The 22934-nt window shown below is 36.9% G+C and overlaps 1 protein-coding gene across 6 annotated transcripts in view; it reads left to right on the forward strand.

The window, feature by feature from the left end:
• NPAS3 (neuronal PAS domain protein 3) overlaps nt 1-22934 on the forward strand; it is a gene marked incomplete at its 5' end in the record, with an annotated part of 598664 nt that overhangs the window by 556076 nt on the left and 19654 nt on the right. For all 6 annotated transcript variants that reach the window (XM_082282977.1, XM_082282979.1, XM_082282980.1 and 3 more), the window contains 2 exons: nt 16466-16659; nt 21393-21499. In XM_082282977.1, the coding sequence (XP_082139103.1) occupies nt 16466-16659; nt 21393-21499 (301 nt within the window). The remainder of the gene's footprint in view (nt 1-16465; nt 16660-21392; nt 21500-22934) is intronic.

Genomic DNA, 22934 nt, shown 5'->3' on the forward strand with positions numbered 1-22934 from the left:
TGCAGCTCTTACCTGAACAAAGCATTATGTTTTATTGGCTTTTTCCTGTTGCTTATAAAGTCACTTATATTAATGAATGTACTTTTGCAACACTCATCAGAGTCTGGAAAGTGCTAACATACCAAGATATCAAGTAACTTGCCAAAGATAACAATGGCTGTTTGTATCAGAGCCAACTGTGATTACATGCTGTACTTCATTCTCAGCCCTTCTTCCTAGCACACAAATATTGTCAAATCATCTCTGTGTTCCAGTGCATCACACTTCATTTTCTCAAGCTGGTACTTCCTTTGTTTTGATGGTTGCCCTGAATAGAGAAAATGAGATGCTGAAGAAAAAAGTACTCAGACCAGATAGTGTGAAGTTTAGCGGAACTTTTACCAAAACAAAAACAAACAAGCAAACAATTGTTTTTTAAATAAAGACAAAACAAACAGAAAAAGATGAACTTCTGCTCTTAACTGGCCTACCACTGACTGTAGAAGAGCTACTCCAAAATTATTCTCCTCAGAAAGAAAACAGAGCAGTGTGCCAGTGGAAAAACACATTTTCCTGCCCCTTGGATTTAGCCCAGGGGAGCTTCCTGGGGCTGCCATTTCTGCCGCCTTTCTGTGGGAGAAGACAGGGGCTGGTAGTATCCACCTCCTTGTTTGGCAGATGTCTTGGCTCCTTGCAAAAACCCCCAACTTATATAGAGACCTTTTTCTCCCAATTTAATTAATATTTTTTTCATATCCACCCTAGAAGATAGATCTCCACCCTAAAGACTTTATTAACTACTTTGAAGCAATACATGTAATAAGTAAATGTAAAATTGGTAGGGAATCATTATTTATATTTGATCAAAATGTAAGTATTAGAAAATCAAAATACTCCATTTGCTGATGCAGATAGCACTGGTTTGCATCTGCTATTCTACTTTCTGCATGAATAGGTGTTAGCATAAGGTTCAAGCCCATCATTTACTCAAAAGCCAAACTCATTAATATATTTTGGTGTCATATGAAGCAACATTCTTCTGTACTTAGTCATTTGACAAAACAGGAGGGAAAAAAGGCACAGAGCATTTCAGATATGTCCACCTCCAGTGTGCCATACATGAAGCCTATAGTTGAGCAGGAGCCGTCACACGAGGCTTTCATTCCCTGACTTTACCTGGGGCAATGACTCCTGGATAGTGATCTGGACACTGATTTGCTGGTTTTACCATCTAGAACAGAAAATTGATCATGAGTGTTTCAGGGCATGTTTCCCAGAGGGAGCTGCTATAGTGTAAATGTCCTTTTTCTCTACTCTTCAGAGTGCATATTCACCACTATATAACAAAGTAAGCCATTATGCCTCTGTTCCTAGATGTTTAAGCTGCTTCTAAATGTTTGAGCATGCCTCTTGATTTGTCTGAAGAATGGTCTGTGGTTGAGCCCATCTGCTGTACCCTATGGAGAAAGCAGAATATAGATGTTTAGTGGAAAGAGTTTCAGTTTCTCCTTTTTACAGCATCATTAGGAAGCTGTCGTTCTAATAATAATAATTCCCATTTGACATCATGGAGGTAAAAAGAAATCACTGCTGACATCAAAAATGAGGTGATATTTCAGCAGTATTATTTCACTGAAGATAAAATGGAAGTCTTTATTACTCCCAATGCTTTTAAAGAAAGCTGAGCAAGGCTTATACTGACCCTGAAGCTTATATACCTTAATGCATCAATATGAAATGAGAAATTTTAATTGTTACTGCTATATTTTTGTCTGTTCCTCCATAGAATCAAGAATTTTGTGCCTGCTTAAGGGAAAATTATCAGTATCTGAAAATAAGCCTGGAGAGCACAATTACCTTGATTTTCTCCGTTACTTAAAATTCATTAAAAAATACCCCAAACAAATGAAAACACTAAGTGTATTACAAGAAGTGGTAATTTTCTTACAAACTTCATACTGGAGTCTTTACTGAAAATTCCTATAAATTGTCTAAAGAGGTCTGAGCTCTGAAGAGTTTACCCTGAGGAGGGTTACAAGTTTTATTTCACCTTTTATGGATAAGTATTTTATTATCTCTGAACTTCTTGTGCTCATTGCTGTGCGAATTGCTTGCTATTAAAAGGACACAGACAAGGTCTGTTTCATCTGTGGTAAACAGTGTTTTTCACTTTTATTTCTGATAGCACATTAGACCCTCCCATTCCCCTTTCTTTAACAGACGTATTCAGTTATAATTCCAATCTTTGTATGTTTTTCCATCCTAAACCAAATATAGCACATCAGTGACTCCATCCAAACTTACATGGAAGAGAATGTATCTTACTACTATTTGACAATATTTCCAAAGCTTGAGATCTAGTCTTTTTCGACTGATTTGTTTGTTTCTTTGCTTGTTTTAGGGGATGTTTAGCGAGCAATATAGACTGCACAAAATTAAAGGAATAGGATGTCATGCTGGTGCCTTCAAAACTGACAGTGTTACTCCCATCAAAAGAAAGTTCAAGAAATACGTATTCTTCCCATGGCTTCATTTTACAGAGCTGGTCACATACTTGCAAGTAGTGCAAGTCTCCTCTGTGTAGCAAGAAAAACCTGATCAAAATGTTTCGCTCTTTTCACAATCAAACTTGAGGAATTTTTGCAATTAAATATGTGGTGGGATCATCACATTATTTTGTTCCAGGCAAATATGTTGATAACATGACAGTCACAGCTCTTTTGCTGTTGAGTTGCTGCTTCTCAGTTATTCTCAGAAATAAGATCAGAATTCTTAGAGGCATGAAAATATTTAATGGTTATAAGCCTTTTAAAAATCAAAATTAGTAGCTACCAGTTACAGTGATATATTTAAATCTGAAATGAACTCTGCACTTCCAATGTAAACAAGTCTCATTCTGTGCAAAAATAGTTTGGACATTTTCCCCAAGAATTTGTTGTGCATGAGCAGAAAGCTCAATTTTATTTTGTGTGAACTCACTTTTGACATATTTTGGAAGGTCTGAGGTATTAGATAACTATTGCTCTTCTTGGAAATTGTTATCTCATTAGATTTTTCATTAATTTCTCCTTGCTCAAGTGCTCAGAAATATATAATTTTTTCCTAAAAAATCAGCTGCTTTCAGTTCTTGTGATCTTTTGCATTGTTGCGTTGTTGCAAAGACTACATTGGTTAAGTCAGCCCACCGCTAGACACAGCACTGTGCTTAGGAGATGCCTAAATGCAGAGCCCTGTTTCACTTAGCTCACAGGGTGTCTCTGGGTCCAGCCTACATCTCCCACAGTGTCCAGGGTTAGGAATGGGGCACTGGACACCACCTTTCCTGAAGAAGAAAGGAGCTGATTCTCAACACACAAACATGCATTATGGGTTGTTTTCAGTCACTTTAGTCATATGCATTCATAAATTTTTATAGGGTTGGAAGATGCAGACTTTGATGGTACAAAGCTCACAGAAGAGCTTTAGATCACTGGAGCAACCACAGACAAAGTTTATGTTGACAATTTATCAGCTCTTCTCCGTCAAGGAAAATTGTTTTTTAGTGCCTGCCTATTAGCAATCACATGCATATTATGAAATTGAGTTTTGGGGAGGACAGCCTGCCATCTGTCTTTCCTGTCTTTTTTTCACAATGCATCATTCTAAAGTTAAAACTTTCTGCGCTTCAAAATGATGTAAAATATGAGATGTCTATAATAGAGACACTTGGAAAGAAAAATGTACTAAGTAGAAATGTAAATCTTTATAGACTTTATAAACAAGCAACTGCTGATGCTATACTTTATGTTTTAGCTTCAAATGCCCTCCACATTTTCCACATGCCATAATGCTGATAATTAATTAATATATGTCTGAAGGAGAGTGAAAATGCTTCCTTCATAAACTCTTTCTGGTTCAGGGCAGTTTTTTCTGTGAGTGAAATGGAACTGCCTGATGGGAGAAAGAAAAAGATGTGTGCAGTTTCCTTTTTGTGTTCTGATATGCTAAGATTTTATCAATAATATTGTTTTCCTGCAAAAATATCTGCCTCAGAGAAAATCTGCTGTGCAGCTGTCAGGATTACACCTCTTAGAATATACCTGTGGTGATTCTGTTAAATTGATAAAAACAGAACACTCTGCTGTGTAGAAGGATTGCTGAAAATATTCTGAAGCCCTTTCATGTGTAGCAGCACTTGTACGGCAGTACGTTTATTGTGCTATAAATTCCATCACTGATTTTGGCCATTTCAAATTGATTCTGCAGTAACTGTAAGTAATGAACCTTACAGACAGAGCCAAGGAAAAAAACCCCAAGCCAATAAACTTGTGGCTGTAGGAATACCAATTGTAGACTTCATTTAGCCTCGGTTTTTATCAAATCATGCAGTGAATACCCCACAAAGCCAGAAAATGTATCCAAAAAAATACACAGGGCCATAGCCCTGTCTTTCTTTAAATTTAGCAGTTAAACCAGACAGTCAATTATCCAAAGTACATGTTTGTATGAAGTGTCCTGGGGATTCCACCTGAGATTTAAGGAAGGTGCTCAGCATAAGTAGATGGAAGTGGAGAAATTATAATAGAAGTGAGTTAAACAGGATAATAAGCCAAATCCTGAGCTGTTTTACATGGTCTAAGCAATACCAGGCACCACTGAATTTCACAGGGTTGTAGATGGATGTGCAGTGAGCTACTAATGACTCACCAGATCAAAGTATACAAAAATCTTCAAAATTTGCATGTTTCTAACCTATTTCCCTTTCTTTACTGAAAAGTTCTACCAGGTTAACAAGATATTAATGATTCCATAGATTTTAACAGAGAATTCATGTGCTTGGTAAAAATTTCCATAGTAAAGTTTTAAAATCCATCTAAAAGATTCTGTTCTAAGATTTTCACGTTAGTTTTCTATAGGAAACCCACTGATCTTGTTTTGTTAAATATTAAATACATTTCTCACAATCTTTTAGATCATTCAAAGTCTTATTTTACAAATAGACCATAGATCTAGTCCCACTAAATCAATGCAAGAAATTAAAGCATATATAAATTTGCATATATGTTCTACCCTCAGTTGTTACATGAAGAGAGAACTTCAGATTTTAGTTCAAATGCAGAAAAGACTAGTTTTCCTCTACAGAACTTTCTTACCCACATTACAGGAGAGAGAAGAAAGGTCATGTTTTATTTTCTGTGCAAAAATAAATAAATGTCTGGGTCGGGTTCCTACAAGCCCTGCAGCACTTCCATGCATCACAGCTTGCACGCTCATGTATCTTACAGTCTGCATTGAGTGCTGAATTTATTCTGTGTGTCTTCTTGTACCTAACTGCATATTTTTTCTGAACCTTTGTGTTGTCTGTGAGAGATATTAAATCCTCATTTTGAGATCAAAATGCTTGAGTCCGTTCTAGCCTTATATAGGCCACAAAGATATTTGTTGTTTAAGACATATCCTTTGCCTCTCTATAAAAACGTCTATTTTGTCAATTTGTCCACTTTACAGCAGCAACCAAAGTGACACACAGAGCAAAAAAAGACACAGAAACTGGAGCTTTCAGTTAAGCACCAAATATGGTAAAAGCCATAATAAAATAATGAGAGTAGGGAATGCTATTTTTCCTTTCTCTCTGCTGTTTGGTGTTGCAATGAGGAACAGAGTGAGTCTGAAGTCTCGTGAATAGCCCCTTGCTCATTATCTCGACTCCCCTCCTGAATAAACATTTCAGCCATTGTAAATGAGTGTGACATGAAGGGCAAATGAATGGCTCTCATTCCAGATGAGAAACACTTGACAGCTGAGCAACCTGTAGGTTGTTGTAAAGGTGCAGATCCTGTGACCATTGGATGATGGGGTAGGCATGCCATTTATTTCCGTGTGACCTAAGATTCATACTCTTATATGAGAGATTCCCAGCCTTGCAGAGGGAAGCCCTAGGTGTTCAAACTGACTTTTGGTTAGGACTGCAGTGTGTGAAAGACAGAGCTCTCCTAATTTTTTCTGGTCATTTTATAGAAATGACCAGAAAAACTTAGTCAATTATAAGGAAAGGTTCAGTGTGGATTGACAGATGGCATGCAACACCCCTACTGTATTTCACTTATAAATATGATTGATGTGGAGGTAATTTCTTGGTAACCTGTTTTTCAAAAAAAAGTATTCTAAGTGGTGGGTTAGTAAAAGAAAATTAATCTCTGCATGTTAAACTTGCCAACTTTTGAATTAATTGCATGAGAATGACAATCAATTAATAAATGTAAAGCAAACAACAGAAAATCAGTGAATTAAAAATTACTAAATTGATTCCAATGCAGATAAAGCAAGAGGCTGCCATAATTCTTTGGTGTAGATTCAAGAACACGAATCTTGTCTCATCAGTTTTTCTTCCCCATTTATCCACATTTAGCATTTAAAACAATGGTGGTTTATTATGATTTTTACAAATAAATTGCTATCTATAATCTAGCTTGCTGCATTAAGTGGATTATAGAAACAAATCATAAATAGTAGTCCATTTGTAGCTGTCGCAGAGAAGGTCACAGCTTTGCAAAGACCATCCATCTCCAAGTGGATAAAAGTTTTTTCTTCAAAGAGAAATCTCATCCCTTGTATGGGTGGACTTTTCCTAGTAATGACAGTATACATGGCTGCTCCTCTGGAAAGGCTGTCGTTTTGTGCCCCAGCCTTCTCCTGCACCCCAAGTCTCTGTAAAGCCACTTTAGGGCTTGGGGTTTGCTGTTTCAATGCCAGCTATTTTCTTTATCAGGACCCTGAGAGGTGTATTTAAAACTGTTCAAATTAACTCTAAGAACAGTCATTACTACTGACGTTAGATCTTGGCAGACATACCAGAAGAATTTTGCCTCCTCTCTTATGATCATTCCTTTTTGTCATCTGGATGTGGAGGCATTACTATTCACCTGTAGAAGCTTTTCTGAAATTTGCAGTCGTATTTTTCATAAAATCAGCTCATATACCTTGCTGTCTGTTTTCCCCTTTATATTGAAACTTCATCATTTATACTCATATCAGTGTCACTGACATGAGGAAAATGAAAGCATATTAATAATTATGGAAATTAATCTTTTTTGCCTATCTCCAGTTTTGCATTTGTCACAGTTGTGGCGTTCTGCAGGAAAGCTCACACATTCTGTTGTCCAAGATCTTTGGGTAGACCTTGTGTGCTTGTATACAGCCAGCAAAAATTGGGCCATGCTAGGGGATAGCATGCAAGCATTAAAATAAACTAAACAATTGCATTTCACTGTAGGAACATACCCCAGACACCATTAGCACAAGCAGAGAAACCTTAATATTAATGACATTTGAATAATAATTCTCAGCCTTCTCCATTTTGTGTCCCTGCTTTACTATATGAAAAACTCAGATCTTTCTTCCTATTTAGCCACAAAATTGGGAACAGTGAATGTAATTTTTCTTGACTAACTTCTGAACAAGTTCTGGGGCTGCAACTTCGGGTGGAGAGCTTGAGTAGAACATAAACATTTCTGTCTTAATCAAGGTTGACTTGGGGAATCTATTTCTGTCTTTACAGGCAACAGCATTTTCTATATCTTTTTCTCTCTGTGTGGGAAAAATACGTTAATATCAGATATTTTGTTTTATCTAGTCCTTTCTCACTTATCAAGTCCTTGCAGAGAATCACCTAAGGTAATTGTTGGACTGCTAAGAACTACATCAAACAAAACAGTAGGAAAAAAAAAACCCTAAAAGAACCTCTTTATTTCTCCCTGCAATGAAAGAAATAAAGAAACTAGATCTGAAGTGTATTTATTATTACTTGTCTTTAGTGCAACAGGATTTGGTTGCCCTGACATACAGAGTTGAAACTAACTTTTGTAAACAACCTTTTCGCTCTTTCTGTTGCAGAATAATGTAGCCATTTTCCACCATCCCCCAATACTCTGATAAAATGCATTGGAACTGATGCAACAAAAGTCCTTTTTTAGGTTTAAATTTCACTGCTGGCAAAAGCACCAGAATTCTGGAATAGTGAATTTCAAGAGAGTTTGCTCATGGGCAGGGATGACTATACCTTTATTGGAACCCTGCATACTTCAATAGCTAAATGCTTTCAACTTTCTTTAAATAGTGTTAAGGAAAAAATATCCTGAAGGCATTATTTTTAAACGGGACTTCAAACATTTCATGAGGAAAAAAAAATGCAACATATTTGAACACCGAGGGATTTGAAGTGGCAAATCTGTTAAAGTGAACTGATCTTTTGAGTTTCAGGGTTAAATGTGTATTGACCACAAATTAGGGATGCAGACTACTGAAAATTCTGAGACACGCCAGACTCTTAGCTTGACCAGCAGTAGCCAGATCTATAAGAGACCATTTATAAATAATTATGTTAGCTAGATTTTAAATTAACTATGTTTCATTTATTCCTCTGAATTCAACAAAATCCATTATAACATTTGCAAGTGCAAGAAAATATGAGGTCCTTAACCTTTTTTACTATATAGACTTAATTCTGCAATAACTCAATATTAAAAATTTTGGAGTTCATATTTTAAAGCAGCTGTGAAGCAAACAGATATGCAAGGGTAAATCTGCTCATCTTGAATCCTTCTGCAAATGGTCTGCTCTGGAGGTCATATCAAAGAGATTCTTTTTCCAGCTTAAACCTGTCTTTTCTAAATAGATCTCAACCTGATCTCATTTAATACATTGATGCCTGGTTTCTAAGTCATTATATTTGCTGTATTACATATCAAAAGGACTCTTGAGAAATTCCCCTGAATTGATAATTCTAATTTCTTATGTATAGCTACTCTATATTCACTCTGAGGACAGCTGTATTGTATGCTAAACCACGAATTGTAAAAATTGATCCCTTTGTATGTAGGTTTGTATTAAATTGAGATACTCTATTTTTTTCCTGTTTGTTGCCACACGTGGGTTCCTGGTGTCAGTTTGTATTTGGCTGTTTGAGCATATTAAAGTTTTGCTAGTGCTTATGATGTTCTTGCCAAGAGCACTCTTGCAGCAATCTGTGCTAGAACAGTCTTTGTGCCAATTACTTCAAAAAGTATTCTGTTATAAACCCAATTTTTATGGCTACTTTTTCAGGTTGCTGTGTGTTGATTTCATTTAGTTTCTGTTTTTTCCATTTTTTTTTTAATGTTGATCTTCAAATGCCTTTAAGTTTTGCATTATGAAAAGACAATATAGTGTTGATAGAGTTAATAAGACATCTATTAAAGGTTCAAAGGTATTAAAATAAAACCTAATAATTTAAATTACTAATACTGCATATATTTAAAGGATGCTGTTTAATAGTGGAAATTTTGAAATTCTTATTGCAGGGCCTGATTATTAAAATGGAAACCTTTGCAGTTACATAAAGCAAAATAACTGAAAAATAATGTGCAATGACTCAACACAATATTTCTTGGGTTTATATTACAAAGCTGATTTCAGGAGTGTCAGCTCTACAACATCTTTTGTTCAGAGAAAAGCAGCTTGCTAATCCATTGCAATTAATGAAAAATCACAACACAGGAAAGGATATCGTATCATTAACATATTTTACAATACAGATATGCTTTTGAAAGGACAGACTTGATCATGCAGCTTTTACTACTGCAGTGTATACCAGTGCAAGACCAGACCTCAGAATTCTGACATGAGAGCCATCATGGCAATAAAGATGGGTATGTGCCCGTATACAGTTCAGGACGCTGTGCTATGCTATACTGAAGAGTAACTGCTTATCTATTATCCCAAATTAAAAAAATGTAAATGTGTCATGTAACAGAACGAAAAAGCCATAAATTTAGGGTCTAATAATGTTCATCTAAAGAATCCATAAATGCTTGAGCAACCTCTGGTCTGCTGCTTATTTCTCAGGCTGTTAAGATTTGATAACTCTTGAAAAACATTTGTGCACCCTTGAAAATGCTTGGTTGGTTTTTTTTTTTTTTTTAATGGCAGCTTTAGGAATTGTTTATCATACAACAGTCTTCCATTACTCTCACACAGTATTCTTAAGATAGCTTTAACCCAACCAATGTAACTTGGTCAATCTCACGTTCTTGTTTTACCTTCAGGCTTTTTTTGAGAGTTAGAAAGCTGTCCCCATTCCCTTCTCTTTAGTTTATTATCTAGTCAGAGGTAAGTGGGAGATAAGACCTTCTGCATTCTGAGCTTGAGGAACAAGCAGTTTGTTGCATGTGTGCTCAAAACAGTAACTTTAGCACAGAAGAGATCTGTTCCCTGTGGTGCACTTGAATGAAAGTGACTGTGGTTATTGTGCTTGCTGCTGATCTCAACATTCCTCATATGCAATCAATAATATTCTACTCAGGTCACTTTAGGGATTGAACAAGTGCTATGAACTGAGCCTACCACACTGGGTTGTTTCTCACATGATGCTTGTCTTTAAGCACCAATAAGTTTGAGGTCTCATAAGGATACTTTTTTTTAAAACCCTTAGAATTAGCCTAAATTCTGCCTGTGACCATTTTAAGCAGTAGAATAGCTTTTGAATCTTATTAATTCGAGAGAGTGATAACAGAGGAAAGATGGGAAAAGCCTAAAGTGTCTCCAAAAACTAGTATTGACTTTTTAACAATAAAATATGTCCTGAGACCAAATATGCTGTTTAAATGTAAATACCATTTCCATTTTCAGACTGTCTTTTGCAGGTGTATTTGAAGGGATTTGAAATGTACTTGTGAATGGAAAAGAGGCTATTGACCTTGAAACTATGTATGTGTTAGGAATAATGTTCCCCCTCCTTGAAATCAGACTCATATTCTTTGAATGGGTGCTCAAGACCACAACTCTCAACAGTGGTTTCACGTGGCATTCAGTGCCTAACTCAATCAAGGCTGACTGCAAAGCTGTTTCTCAGGAATCAGAGATTATTGCCTTGTCTTATTTTCATCCACCATGGTTCTGAATGTATCAGTGACAGATGCACTAAATACTACTTTTCTTTGTTCTGGTGTGGACTTGATACGATAGGACAAGGTTGGTATGTAGAAGCAATGTCTTTTTATTAGCTGGACAACTGTAGTCAGAAAAAAAGACCCCAGACATACTGGGTTTTCAGCATACAAGCACTTTTTCAAGGCTTTTCAACTGAAGTAAAAATTTTTGAATCAAATAAGTGTTGAGAACAATTACCGTAAGTAGACATGTTATTTGCTTATGCTGTCCAAGAGAAAAGATAGATGATGCTTATGAAATTGGAGATAGCTGATGTTAACAAGGGAAAATAATAAAATGGTTATTTTATACATTAAAAGAGATAGCAACTCTAACATTGATTCAATGGGAACATACCACTACAAACTTTACTTTACATGATGGATGAAACCCATCATGTAAAGTGCACATGGCAAGCCCAATGTGTCCTCTGTGTGTTAAACAAAGGGTACATGATGGAGAATTGATAAGCCTATGCACAGCAAGGTGGATGCATTTGAGGCATTTCAGTCTTGCTGCACATGTGGGATGATCCAACATATTGCAGTTGTTGTGGCTCATTCTTTTTCAACACCAAAATATCATGCTTCATGATAATCTCCTGTTAGTAATACTGTAGTGTTTATAGAAATGCAGTAAGTCTGAGAAAGGGATATGAAAGTATTACAGGAACTACAAACACAAGGCCTTACTGGACCTCTCAGATCCCAGCTACTGCTGAATGATAAGTATGAGCCAATGATGTCTTTTCCCAAAGCTTTCATCAAGACTGGGAGAGCAGGCTTTGATCTCAGTGAGAATAGGGCTGTGGAACCACAGAAACAAACTTCTGACCCTGAGAAAACATAAGCAAGTAGAAATGTTGTAGTAACTGCAGTGGGACACAGGCAGGAAAGAAGAGAAGTGTGGTAGATAAAGAAATCTATGCTGAATTTTAGGTTGATAGACATGGTTATATTTTTATGTCAGAAAAGGAACTGCTCTGAGATGTCATTGTGTAAATTCCTGATGTGACACTGGACTCTGTTTTCTTTTAATAGTCCAGAGGAAAGCCTGCTTCCAAATGTTCACTCTTACTTTAGGAATCACCTGAAACCATATAGGAGCTCTTTATCTTGCAGAGTGCTCAAACATTTGTCTCACTGGTGTCACAGACAGGTTTTGAGAAGCATGTATGTGTATCAGTGAGTGAAGGACCACACAATTCTTTGAAAGAATAATGGGAGAAAATGGGTATAGTTTGTAAGATATCTCTTTGGACAACTTTATTGGTTTAAATTGGTTGTGTTTTAAAGATTTTGGACGTATAAAATTGTGTTGATTTTGGAAGTATGAAATAACATTTTTGAGAGACCAAAGCAAATATATATATACACATATCCTTCAGAAACACAGTTGTTTCTGTAAAGGGGGATAAATGTGTGTGTGAGTTGTTTATAAAATAGCTAAACAAGTACCTAGGTGCACAAACTACATTAGGATGTCTTTGTATGTGACTGTTTTCTAAAAAATTGATTCTAAGCAATAATTTTAAGACTTCAAATATAATGTCTCATTAAGTAAGCTGGAGGGACAACTTCTGCCAGTGCTGTGGTTTCACACACACAATAAATTGGCATAGTCATTTACACAGAGAACAAAAGAAGCAGTTTAGAAATTTATTTCAAATTGAAGTTTAAGTTTTGAAGCACACAGAGACATCTGAAAGGTGAAATTCACAGATTTTTCATGCTTGCAGGTTTTTATAGCCTCTGGTAATGCATGTCCTTACTCTGACATCACATGTATGTGAAAAAAATGGATGTAATATTTAAAGATGTCTTTTGACAAAGAAAGTATTTCCATCTTCAGAGGTGAGATTTAGCTTTAAAGGATGAAGAGCAGGTTCCAGATGTGTTTTTCGATCGCTGGGCTTTACTTTCCTTAAGTATTGACAGAGGAAAGGTTTTATCAAGGTCTTTATGATGTGCTTGTTTATAATGAGTAGACATTAGTAGAGCACGTCTAAGTGCATATCACTAACAGATGACTAAAGAGAGCATATGGCAGGGAAAAGAAATATATATTTGTCCAACCAGTGTGGCTTGTTAACACTCCCACACTCTTAAACTGTGTTTACATGTACTTACAATATTTTGCAAATCCGTTTTCTAATCAGCTAAAAATAAAAGCCAAATAATTTTTTTCCAATATCAGTGTCAGGCAAAGTTGATTTAATTTTTTTTTTTTAAACAAAGCAATTAAGTGGTACAGAAGATTTTTACAGAATTTGTTTTGCTTCAACATTACATCTTTACAGCAGTATATCTGTTATTTTCATTTCCCAGTGTTAAAAGTTTTATTTTTGCAAAATGTTTTTTTCTTCACCTACCTGTCTATCCAAGGTTACACTACAAGCAATAATATAGATCAGAATGGCCTAAGCAAAATCCTCGATCGGGTCACATGGTGTGTTTCAACCATGAGATTTTTCTGTGCTTTTATAGAATGAATCATAGAATCATAGCACCTTCTAATAAACAGTTTGTAAGCCAAAAAATCTCTGGTTAACCCAGTCCAGATCCCAGTAGAGTAAAAAAGAAGTCTTATTAATTTAATTTAGAAGGTAGATGAAGAAATTATGGGGAAATCTGTACAGCTGTTGGCATACAAAGTTTCTGATGATCCTGTGATCAGGAGTATAGTATCCATCCACCTTTTTGTAGTGGACAGAACACAGTATCACTGCCTTCTCTTGCTGTGACACCTAAATGTGCCTGTCTATTGGTATGGCATTATTAGAAAGAAGATAAAGATTGACTAGGACTTACTTTTCAGAAGGAAGCATTTATAAAGAAAACTGCACAGAAGAGCTGCATTTACTTTTTATTTTCAGTATTCCTAGCAAATTTTTATTAAATATTTACTTCTGGAGCCAAGTATTGTCCTTCATAAAACAGTTTATTGCTGCAATTTAGCTTCATTAAAGTCATAATACTGCTTTAGGATATGATAGACTAGTGCTGTGGGATTGAATTATAAAGAGATTAATTTTAGCCACGGGAGATAATTGACCCTATAATTCCTATCACCCCTAATCCCGGTTCAAATGAACCAGTGTTAAAAGTGGCAATACTCACAATATAGACAAGGTCATGACAGTTAGAATTGTTTTTTACTACCAATTAGGTTTTCCCACTTGGTGCATTTGACTAATGTTGTCATAGAAAGGGATTTCAGGCATGGAAATACAGTTTCTTTAGAGGCACACAGGCACTGGAACTGATGGGCAGTTTGCTGTACATTTCCCAGTGTACAGAATCAGAATGCAATTGAGTGCTGACCCCTAAAATTTGAATTCATATGGGAATTCAGGACATGTTTTGATCCACGGTAGAGTTAGGAACAAGCTAAATAATTTCAATCTGGAAGCATACTCTCTTGAAATTCAACAATGTTAATATATGGTGGTTCTAGCAGGTTTGGAACTCTCACTTGGGCAATACTAAATCTGAAGTGTATTTCAGATGAAGAATCAGAAAAAAAGTGAGGTACTGCCTGAATAGAGAGTTGTTCAAAAACAAATCATGTTGATATTTAGCTGCAAATGACATGAAGGTTTGGAAAAACACAAAGAAGGGATAAATATGATATAGCTTAAAAATTCCCTGAAGTGTTAGTGCCAACTTCAAACATATTAGCATAAGGACCCTTATGAAAAAACAACAGGAAAATGATACTTTTGCATAGCACTTTCAGTGCTAAGATAAATTTTCACATTTTTACCAGTTATCCATCAGCATTTTTCCAAGCATTTACAGATTTAAGTTTTGCAGTAAGCTGAAACTGCATGATAAAAAGAGACAGATAATGATAAAAAGCTGATGTATATGCAAGCCTAGCTAGAAGGAGCAAAATATAATATTACTGCCCCTCCTGTGAAGTTAATCCTATTTCTTTTAGCTATTTCTTCATTAGTTAATGAGGTCTTAAGAAAAATAAATAATTAAGTGGGTCTGAAATGGTGGTTTTGCATCTTTGCCTTTAGGAACTTTTTCAGATATTCATAGAATAGTTTGCCCTTGAAAGGTGCATTAAGTGTGAGTTTAGGCAATAGTTACTTTAAGCATGGGTGGTCAGAAACCTGTAACTGAAATGTCCATACACACAGCTAATCACTTTCCCCATTCAGATTCACCACACTGGCTAGGCTTGAAATGTAAAACAGTGGTGAAAGATGTTTCAATGATTACATTAGAAAAAAAGAAACAAACTCCAAGTCTTAGACTACAGGCCTGCTTACATGAATTAGATTTGAATTTGGATGCACTTCGTGCTTTGCAATTTTAAAAATGAAAAATTTTCTTCTCTCTCACTTTCTATCATCAATCTCAGATCAGAAGTAAAGTTTGTCTTCTATCTTTGTGAGATGACTATCAGTGCATTTATTACTACACCCCACTTCTGTCACCTCCTCCTGTGCCCCTGATATCAACCAACATCTCTGTCAACCTCTGGGTAGCGAGTCTGCAGAGAAAGGGGCCCTCATCTTCTGGAAATCTTCTCTCAATGTTGATGTTGTAACACATTCTGAGGATGAAAATCTGTGAGAGCCTGCAACTGCCAATTCTTATGCCTCTTTTATCCATGAGTACAGGAACTGCAGTTTCCATTTTTGTTGCAATATGCTGTATTTATATTCTTTTACGGGATAAAACAGCCTTTTTATTTATCCACAGAACTCCTGAAGGAGTGGAACTGGAAGTGGTGAATTAATCTGTTCCCAGAGTTTTAGTTTACTCCATTTCAGGCAGCATTCTTAGAACAGGGCTGCAGTTCTTATGGATGCTATTGGATCTGAGCAAGTTCTGGTATTATCTTGTGCATATGGAAGAAAACTACCACACCCAGAGCTCTCCAAAAATGCCTAGTGCACTAGGCAAAGGCATTACATCTCTACCAACTCTTTAAATGCTTTTCTGTGGATGCAGGAAGACCATCCTGCACCTGAGCTCATAGATCACCTGTAGGCCGTTGCTTCTCAAATTGCCAACCACAAAGAAGAAATTCAAGGTGGTGAAGAGTGTCTCCATGGTGTAGGTGACTAAAAATTCAATTAAACCCATTATGTGTCAAAACTGTTGGTCTTTCTTGTGTGGTATACAATTTCCAAATGTTATAGAGTGGTTATTTTATTAATTTCCAGCTTCATTATTTTAGTTTTATCCCACTCTCTCTTTTGTTGAATTTCTACTTTGTTGTTGTTGTTTTCTTTCTTTGTGTAACAAGCACCACAGCAAAAATCAACACCACAGAAGTTCTTAGGTTTTTATGTGACGAATGTGAAGCATTTGCCTGTTATGTTCTTTTTGCCATGAGGACATATAGGGCACGTTGGCAGCCAATATTAAGAAGCTTAACAATGATACTGGCAGTTACTTAGTACAATTTTAGGCCATGTTAAGTGATCTGTAGGGAATAGTAATGCTATCATTTAAAAGAAACTGACATCGCAGTTGCATTCAGAATTCACTGGGGTTATTTTATTGTTTTTATTTTCCAGGTGATTCATATAACAGGCCGGTTACGTCTGAGAGTATCACTGTCACACGGACGGACAGTACCCAGCCAAATCATGGGACTTGTTGTCGTTGCTCATGCTTTGCCACCTCCTACAATTAATGAAGTCAGGATTGACTGCCACATGTTTGTCACTCGTGTGAATATGGACCTCAATATCATTTACTGTGAAAATAGGTACAGCCTTTAGATCCTTTATTTCTTTGTGTTAGTTGTGTGTATTCTATGTTGCATGAGCTTGGCAAGAAGTTTTGAAATTTTTGACTCTTGAGATGTTATCTTGGTGTTGTACGAGAGCATTGAATTCACTCTCATCATCACCACCTTCATTTTCATTGCATTCTTAGAGGATAAAGGTAAATAAAAAACTGTAATTTTCAGTTGGAATAGGAGAAGATACACCAGGAAATATTCCTCTAAGCTTTCTCTGCTTTTTACAATCTTTCACTGTCCCTCTCAGAGGCAAGATTTGGGACTAGACAGACGTTGGTCTGACCTGTATGCCTGTCCTTATGCTCCTCCATCCTCCCCTCCACAAGTTTTTCTGTCTGAAGTTTTAAAGTTTTCCATTTTTGAACTAATTTGCAGATTACAGCATATCATGCTCAGTGTTTAATGGAACAGAAGCACAGATGGCCTAGATAGTAGGCTAGAGAGGTGGGATCTGTTGCAGTTAGAGGTGGGAAAACTGTAGAATAAAATTGGTTGAGGGCATACTGGGAAAAACAGCAGTGAAATGGGAACAGGTGATGAAGCGTTGGGTGAGGGGGGCTACGTTTGATGTGATAGTGACGAGTGATCTCAGAAGGTGAAAGAGAGGATTTAAATTCAGCTGCCTGCTCCCTGGGGGTTGGGTGCCAGTAGCACCAGGGCCTCCCTGTGGCAACATGTCAGGGCAGGACATGGCAGCCAGGGCCCATCCCACTGCCCCAGAGGGGAGCAGGGCAGCTGGGGGGCACAGGGGGAGCTCCAGCCCCGGGCATTGGGCATTTCCCTGAGGACAGGTAGTGGAGTGGGCTGGGGTCGGGTCAGGAGGGCCCATGGCCAGGCAGGGCTGTGGGGAGCTGGACACTGGCAGGGGCTGCCATGGGGGTCTGGGCTGTGGGTGGGATGGGGGAAGGCCTGGGAAGCAGAGGGGCTGATCAAGACCATTAAAACCTCAGAGCCCTGAAAAATAAAAGTATAATCCAGGGAATAGATATTTACAGCAGAGTGAAGATATCTGAGAAGGAAATTACAAGTAATAAGTTTGGGTCCATTAATGGAAGTCTGAGGTATGGGGAAAAGTTTGGAAGTGAAGAAGGAAGGTAATGCAGCCAAAAGAAGTTTTGTGAAGGGGAATTATGATCAAAAAGTGGAAGAAACAAGCTGACTACTGTAAGCTTTTCTTGTGACAGCAATCATGGCATATTATAAGGTCAGTGGAAACTCTGTGATATGAGCAATCATAATTGCTCAATCATAATGGAATACCTATGATCAGGATAGCACTATAAATATCAATATAAACTTTTATAAAAAAGGATAAACTCAACTGTTTTGTTGAATCAAGATCTTAAACAATTTAAAATAATCTTGAATTTCAGTTATGAGGTTGTCTTTGCTGCCACATTAGTGCACTGCTGCAATACTTTTTTAATAATATTACTTGACTATTAGACAGAACACTTCATCTACACTTCCAAAGCATTATCTAAAAGTCAATATACTATTCTTGTTTTTAAGCTTGGAAAAACTGCTTCATAGAAAGCTGCTTGCACAAGGTCACAGAGAAAGTGGATAATGGCAGTAAACTTTGGGCTTTTTGCCTGAGACTCTACCCAGTGAGCATCCAGATGCTGTATAATCTGGCAGCTGGCAAAAGAGCTCTGGGGATTAGGAATAGGATCTAGAACAAAACTTTTCCCTAAGTCTTTGATTTCACTGTGACCTACCCAGGTAGTAATGGAAATATGCTACCACTGCAGAGTTTTTCAAAGGCCTCTGTGAAATTAGTTGCTGGTATCTATCCAGTTCCTAATGAATGGATTCCCTTTTAACAAAATCACCTCCACTTACTGTTACCTTTATTGGCAACCTCCATAAAAAAAGCCAGGAATCAAAAAGATGTGAAAAATGAACTGTTCCATCAGGTCAAGTATGATATGAACTTTTAGGCCAAGTTAGAAAGATTTATGCTTTCTCTGCTGCGAGTTTGACATTTTTATGAGCCCTAAATTGTATATGTGGGGGTTTTTTAATTAAACGTTTTCCTCAAACCTTTCTTTTATATTCATGTAGCAATAAAACTTTCAAATGCCTGAGAAAGGCATCACTGAAAACTGTGAAATGCATCAGGTGAGGTGCACTGATTGGTAATCATATAGGAAGGGCTGATAAGACATGGTAAACTGTGGCAAGACAACAAGAAAGTGTTGAGCTTATTAATGTTTTTCATTTTTTAGGTTGAAGACAACATTATAAAGCAACTTATCCTTGTTTGTGATGGATTTTATCTCATGCTAATGCAGAATGCTTATGGTCGTACTTGAATGTGTGTTGCAATAGTTCCACTTTAAGCCCCTGTGTCATTGTTAAAAATCTGTTAAAAATAGTTTATAAAAGTAATTTCAAATAATAGGAACACTTCTGCCAGTGCTGGGAGGTGAATGTGATCTCACTGAGACAGTGGGATTTCCAGTCATGGAAAATGGAATAAGACTGACAGAACTGGGATTTCATAGCAGCAACAATGCAGAATATGACTGTAAAAACTGGAGGAATGGAAAAACATAGAAGATGGGAAGGAATTAACTGAACAGCTGATTGAAGCTGTCAGATTAATTATCTGGGTGTTTGCCAAGGCTGTTCTCTGAGTCAGGGAAGTTGGGATCTCTCTTCTGGGATTACAGAAAAGGAGATAAGTATCCCATCCGGAATATATGAGCTTGACTCCTGGCACTTGCGGGCAGCTATGAAATTCTTTGTGGTGCCACAGTAAAGCAAGCACAACATTGATGAAAACAGAGAAAAATGGATCCATGCTGGGCAAGCTGTAAGCACTATTTATGGAGCAATGGGGAGTTACTGGCAGGGAGTTTCAGCAGGGAGTATGGAGCAGAAGCCATGCCACTTAACTGAAATGAATGCTCACAGTGGACCATTGGATCAGCAGGGGTGAGATCAATAGTACTCCTAGTTTTCCAAGTGGTTGCCTGCTTGCAACAGCAGTGAGCAGGAGTGACATTACTCAAGTCTTTGGGTGCATTTTGTTACTTTCCTCTGAATGAAGAGATCTCCTTCAGAATCCTGCACTCAGTGCACAAACTAGCCAGCTGTTAGCTTCCCTCTGAGACAAGATCTGTTAGCTAGTACACTGGCTATTTCTAATAATTAATATTTTTCTTTGAGAGCGTAAAATACAAATGTAAAATTTTGTTGCCTAAAACATAGTATGTTAATCTATTTTGCAAATCTAGGATTTGTGTCATCTAAACTTCACCATATAGTCTAAAATAGTCTAGGATTTCTTTATTAGTCAGTGGAGTGAGAAAAGCACCTGCAGAGGACAAACCATCTCAGATGGTGACAAATAACTAAAAGCAAAATGGAAGAGACTGCTGCTAGAGTGCGTCATCAGTCTGTGTTTTCAGAATCAGTTGTTAAGGATTGGAGACATTTGGAGACACAGTAGCCAGTTTAATGTGGACTGTGATGCCACATCTGCTAATATGTGCCCAAAAGGAAATAACTACATGGAAGAGGTTTAGCTGGTTGGCCATGACAGTGGTTGTCAGTAGTTCCTTCAGATATGCAGAAACAGTCTTGTGTAGCAGGCCTCAAGCCTACAAATGTATGCACAATTTCAGCAAATTCAGCAAAACACTGTACCATATACCTGCCTTTAAATTTCAATCATGTTAACAGCCCTCTAAGTCAGTGAAACCAATCAAACACAAGCCTATGTGTATGTTTTACAGGACCACAGGACAGCGGCCTGTCTGGAGATTGCCACTTTCTATTCAGGCTGGCAGGGTGGGATTTCCTCTCCCTGATCTTATCACAGAATGTACCACAATCATTGCAGATTATTTCAAACCCTAAAAAAATTATTCTATGTCTAGAAAATAGACCTAGTTTCAAATGCTTGTGTGAGCAAGAAGTTTTCCAATTTTCTTTTTAATTTCTGTACTGTGTTTAAGGACGTTGACACCTTGACACGCTCCACGATAAGGGTTTGCACGCGTACACAGACACAAGCACACAGACACACACACAGAGACACATGCACACAAAGGTCTGCAGAATAGATTTTAAAGTTTCTGTGTGCAATAAACAACAAAGTCCCAGTTGAAAGGGCCCAGAGTGAAAGCTGAGCTCCCAAAAGAATTAGACTAAAAAAGATAACACCCTGAGGCATCTGTGTGTCTCAGCATTTAAATTATATCCCTTGAAATATCAGTTTGGACTTGGTGCCAAGAAATGGTTGAAGAGCTTTTTTATGAATATACCCAATAGAAGACCAATCTGTTGAAATGAAATGTGTCTCTAATCATTTGGTATAAACATAACATGTTTCTACTTTATTATGTAACCTTGAATCATCTTAGTGTTTTAATGAGGATTTTGGATTGTCACTAGTGCTTTACAATTTCATGGAATTATATTGTCCTGGTGTTATGCTACACAGAGAATATGCACTAGAATTTAATTTTCCACTTAGTTAAATGGATAAAATAATTTCCAGGTTTCTTAAAAAAAATTCTTTATTTTATTCCTTTAAGGGCTTGTCTCATTTGTACAGATATTCCATTCAAATAACTATAATGCTGAAAAAACTTTTTAGCAGATTTCACTTTCTGAGTCATTTGACAATTCTTTTATTCTTTTCTTTCTTGAATTATAGTCTGTATGTTCTTTTTCCTTTTTAGGATTAGTGATTACATGGATCTGACCCCTGTAGATATCGTAGGAAAGAGATGTTACCACTTCATTCATGCTGAAGATGTGGAAGGCATCAGACATAGTCACTTAGACTGTAAGTACTTCCATTTTTGTCAAAATAATCTGGGACAACAGCTGATTGCTCCTAAACTAGTATTTATATTCCACAACTGGGCTCTTCATCTTGCACCTGCTTTTTTTTTTGTCAGAGGTTTTCATAGAGGATGGCTTAAATATAATTTTTGTAAGATTTATTTTCAAGTCCTTTTTATAGACATATAAGATTATTTACATATGTGGCAATAAAGCATTATATTTGCATTACCAGAGTTTCCAGCAGCTGTTAATTTACATGCATTATTTTAATCCTTAAAGAGGTATTGCTTACATGAGAAACTCCCTCTGGCACAGAATAGGAACTCTTCCTCTTTGAGGGTTTTGGGGTTTTCTGAGTCATAACATGGAGGACAAAAACTGCAGCATAATTGGGATTTCACCAGATTTTTCAATACAGAACTGAGCTACAGCTCTACTAGTGCTTTAACCACCCCATGTGTTAATACCTAAATGGCCCCATCCTTACAGCGTCCAAGTCACTCTTATATGCACACAAGTAGTATCTGATTAGGATAAGGATAACAGAAGTACAGAAACATTGCAAGAGACAAACCTTACCAGAGAACATGTGCGATGTCTGTGTATGGGGGAAGGGAGGTTCAGCTTGATTCCTTGTAATTAAACTCTTTGTATTCCTCTTATTAAAAGCCATAGGGCCTAATTCTTTTCTTGTTGAGATCTGTTGACTACAGTGATGGGGTTCCTGATTTACCCTTGTGCAAAAAAAGACTTATGCCTGTAATCTCCAATTTATCTGTGCCTGCAGTGAAGCCAGATAATTCTTTGGAAGTTTCAGTGACTGACTGCGTTTATGATTGAGTTTTCTGTTTTCTTAATGTAGAAGACAATCTGCAAACTGCTTCTTAAATTCAGACTCACAAATTTGAATTAACTCTGCTCCCCCTGCATCATGTCCTACTAGCATTTACTAATAAAAGGGCAGCAGCCCAAATGCAGCCACATTTAATTAGATTTTACAAAACAATATGACTACAATACAAGACAGTAAAAAATGTTCCATCCCAAATTACCTTGCTTGATCTGCAAGGGAAGATAGGAGGATAACTCTGACCGGAAAGCAGGAGAATAGGGACAGCTTCTATGCTAACATATGGCAGCCAACAGCAGTATTAGGCTGCATAAAGATTTCAGAAGTGCTTTTGGCATAAGATCAGGTTAGATGTATTTCTGCAGAAAAAATTAAATCAACTATCCAAAGGAATAAACAAAGTAATTTTGTATCATTTAAATTTTGAGCATTTAACATCCAGAAGAATACGTCAGTTGCTGAGAAATGAAGGAACAAATTCAGAAATTTACTTGGTGCTCTTGAAACTGGAAGTCAAAAATGACAAGTTGCACTTTCACTGCACTATCTGACCAAGGAAATAAAAGATATTTATGACTCAGAT

This window comes from Coloeus monedula (assembly GCF_965178545.1).
Source record: "Coloeus monedula genome assembly, chromosome: 6".
NCBI classification, from domain to species: Eukaryota; Metazoa; Chordata; class Aves; order Passeriformes; family Corvidae; genus Coloeus; species Coloeus monedula.